We start from the raw sequence: 3,325 nt of genomic DNA, 5'->3' as shown, positions 1-3,325 counted from the left end.
ACATGCTTCCTTCATTTCAAATACACAGAAGGCATTTTGTGAAATGCAAAGCATGCAAATTTTTCCCCAGTGGAGGGCGAGAAGCTCCAGCATTTAAAAACAATCACACACACACACACACAAAATCACCCCCCCAAAAATAAATAAATAAAACAGGGTCAACAACACATGCAGATCTTATTCTAGTGCCATGTGCTTGTAAAAATCCATAATTCCTAGCATTTTCTGGACGGCAGACATAATTGGCAATCAGGTTGGGTAAAGAGAGACAGCCATTACTTTCTTAATGGCCAACTACCCAAAAAGGCTCAGTTAAGTGAGCTCAACTAGCAACCTAATCAATTAAAATTGATAAGTGAAATACTTTTAACCTTTATTTCAGCAGGCCATTCCTTGGGGGTGGGGCGGAGCGAGAGAAATGTGAATTCCCAGCATAAAAGTTAATTCCATTTCACGGATGCAAACGTTCTTGCTGCCCTGATGGAATGGCCCTCTTTAAAGCAAGCTGTTTCCCCTCTCTTTCCTTGAATCAAATCAGAGAAAGACTGGTTTATGGTTTTCTCCAGCCAACTTCGATCAATGTCAACCCTTACAGAAATCCCTGTGGCGATTTCTCAAGGGTAAAAGGGTCAAAGAAGATGGGGAGAGAGCACAGAGGGGACATAACTTCTTTGCTTCTCCAGGAAAGAGAAGGGGAAAAGAACATAAACAAGAAGAAGGAAGAAGCAGCAGCAAGACCACCAGGTAAACCCATAAGAATCATTTCCTGAGAATCCCGTGTGTCAGGCTGTGTGCTGCCATGATTGTATAGAGGGCAGAGGTCCTGGAGCTTGAGGACCCCCAGCGCCCCAGCACAGATCTTGCAGGAAGCCACCTGCACCGCTCCACCCAGTCTCCAGAGAGCAGAGCCCGAAGGCTGACTTCACGGTGCCCAGAACCTGGGGTCCTTTCTTCAGGTTTTGTGGGACATGCACATTCTGTCAGCTCATGGTCACAGGTCAACCTCAGGATAAAGCGCAGGCCACACGCTGACCCGCCCAGTGATGTGAGTCAGCATGTCCTCCCCCCTGCTGCCACGCGGACGGCCAACTCACTCAGATCTAGGACGTCATCAGTTTTGATCAGATCCTCCTCCCGCGTCAGTGGCAGCTGGGTCTCGGGCTCCCCTCGCAGTTGCAGTGACAGGGAGCGAAGCATGAAGAATACCCGGATGGCCTGGATGGACAGTTCAGAGAGCAGAGAAGGGTGAGACAGCAGTCCCTGCCGCGAGATGCTCCACGTGCAGAAACCACACCATGAAGCTTGGTTCAAAACCAACCAACCAACCAACAAAACAAAGCCTCCCTCTCCCTCTCCCAGGACCGTGGTTCATGATTCTGGTGCTTTTAGAGCAAGGCAAAAAAAAAAAAAAAAAAAAAAAAAAAAAATATATATATATATATATATATATATATATATATATATATATATATATAGATCTATATATATCTCTCTCTCAGAGGTGCAGCCTCCTTGCAGTTATCCATGTTTGGGCCACTTTACCTTAACTGAGCATCTGTCATTTGCCAGTACCTGTCCCCTAGTGTCAGGTGACCGTCATGACACCTCTGCTCAGCAGGCGGTCCCACTCTGCAGACAAGGCACTGACACCCAAGGAGGTGACACGACCTGCCCCAGGCCACACATCTAGGGAGGGCTAGCACCAGGCCTCTTCCAGTTAAACTAGCACGGAATTTGGAAATCCAAATCATGAGTGTTTCAAGGTCCCACCTCCTGAATGTGGGAGCAGGGGAGGCAGAAGACGGGGGATGCTTGTGGGGCTCAGAGCCAGCCACATCCAATGAAAGCCTTACCCCTGCCCTTTTCTGGATGAGCCCCTTCACCTTGGAAATTCGGCCCCTTGGCCTTACAGCAGGGCGTGTGCCACTGACGGGGCAGCAGACCTGGCACCTGGCAGGTGTGCAGTGATGTCAGTGTCCTGGACGCCTTCTCAGGCCTCCCCATCCAGCTCCCTGGGAGCAGAGTGGCTCCCTCAGCACCATGAAAGAGGTGTCTGGGCAGAATCCAGCGTGGCCATCAGGCGTTTCCAGAGAGCAGGAAAAAAGCAGAATTCCAGGTCCCCGAAGCCAGAGAAGTTTCTGCAGAAAGCAGCTTGCCCTGGTGGCACCCTCCCCTTGAGTCCTAGGTTGGGGCTGACTCACCCCCCAACCAGAGGCCAGGAAGTGGAAAGGCCGCCTCCAGGCCACTGTCCCTGACTTCAGCTGACAGGCCTGCCTGAGGGCGTGTGCTGAGGGCGGCAGCTCCAGAGCCAGGCATATAAGGTCTGCGTTGGACTCCCAGCTCGGCAGGCTCCTTGGCCTCCGTGAGCTTCAAATTCCTCCTCTGTGAAATGGGGGCTGCTAGGAGGTTCTGAGAGAATACTGGGGGAGAACGCAGCCAGCACGTTTTCTGTAAAGGGGCAGCCGTCCTTTACTCCCCAGTCACTTGACAGCTGGGCACGGGGGAGGGCACGGGGACAAACCACTGTCGCCACTGGTGAGCCACACAAAGATGAATTCCAGCCCTTTTTTGGGTCTTCTTGTTTACAGTTCTGAGGGCTACAGGCCTGGCCTACTGAGGGGAGAGGCTGCCCTTTATATGATGAGGTGCCCCCTGAGACAAGGAGGGGGGGACAAATGACTGCCTGCAAAGAGCCAGGCTTGCACGGGCTCCTGATGTCCCAGGCAGCAAGGATGCCTGTCAGCACGTCTAACCCTAATCCTGCCTTGGCCGGGAAGAACCCAGCGGGAGACCTTGGGCCAATTACTTAACCTAATATAGAAAACCAGAACAATCCCACTTCCTGAGCTTATTGTGAGGTCATGATTCTCCTTTGTGAGCCATATCACTAGAGAAAGACGAGCTTTTACATTATCATATAGATGATGGTGGCATTCATACTGATCTGACCTTAGTTTTTTAAGTACAGTCTTCATAAAGACATCTGCGACAATCAGAAGGGTCTAGTTTCTTAAAAAAAACAAAAACAAATCAAAACAGCTTTTATTTATTAAGCTTCTACTGTGTGCCAGGCAATGTGGGCACCTTATTGCCATGTAAAGGTCTGACGCAAGATGACGCTGAGAGGGGCAGAGCAATCTAAGCTCACGCAGCTGATGAGTGGCTGAGTTGGGGCTGGAACCCAGGAACGTCTGAGATTTGTGTCGCTTAACCAAGCACATGAGGACCTTTAAATACTCTCGCCAGCCCAAGTGCAAAAAAGATGCGAGTGGGCACTTGAACTCTTTGGCAGTTTGAGCTCTCAAATAGGAAGCCTTGGAGATGA

At 50.3% G+C, this 3,325-nt stretch overlaps 1 protein-coding gene across 6 annotated transcripts in view; it reads right to left on the bottom strand.

Moving 5' to 3' along the window:
* Positions 1-3,325, bottom strand: part of CLEC16A (C-type lectin domain containing 16A) — a 225,531-nt gene that overhangs the window by 97,354 nt on the left and 124,852 nt on the right. For all 6 annotated transcript variants that reach the window (XM_019650914.1, XM_019650919.1, XM_019650917.1 and 3 more), the window contains one exon: positions 1,095-1,215. In XM_019650914.1, coding sequence (XP_019506459.1) covers positions 1,095-1,215 — 121 coding nt within the window. The remainder of the gene's footprint in view (positions 1-1,094; positions 1,216-3,325) is intronic.

This window comes from Hipposideros armiger, unplaced genomic scaffold (assembly GCF_001890085.2).
Source record: "Hipposideros armiger isolate ML-2016 unplaced genomic scaffold, ASM189008v1 scaffold_149, whole genome shotgun sequence".
Lineage (NCBI taxonomy): Eukaryota > Metazoa > Chordata > Mammalia > Chiroptera > Hipposideridae > Hipposideros > Hipposideros armiger.
Note: the sequence above shows the minus strand (reverse complement) of the source record. Positions and strands in the feature narration are given on the sequence as shown.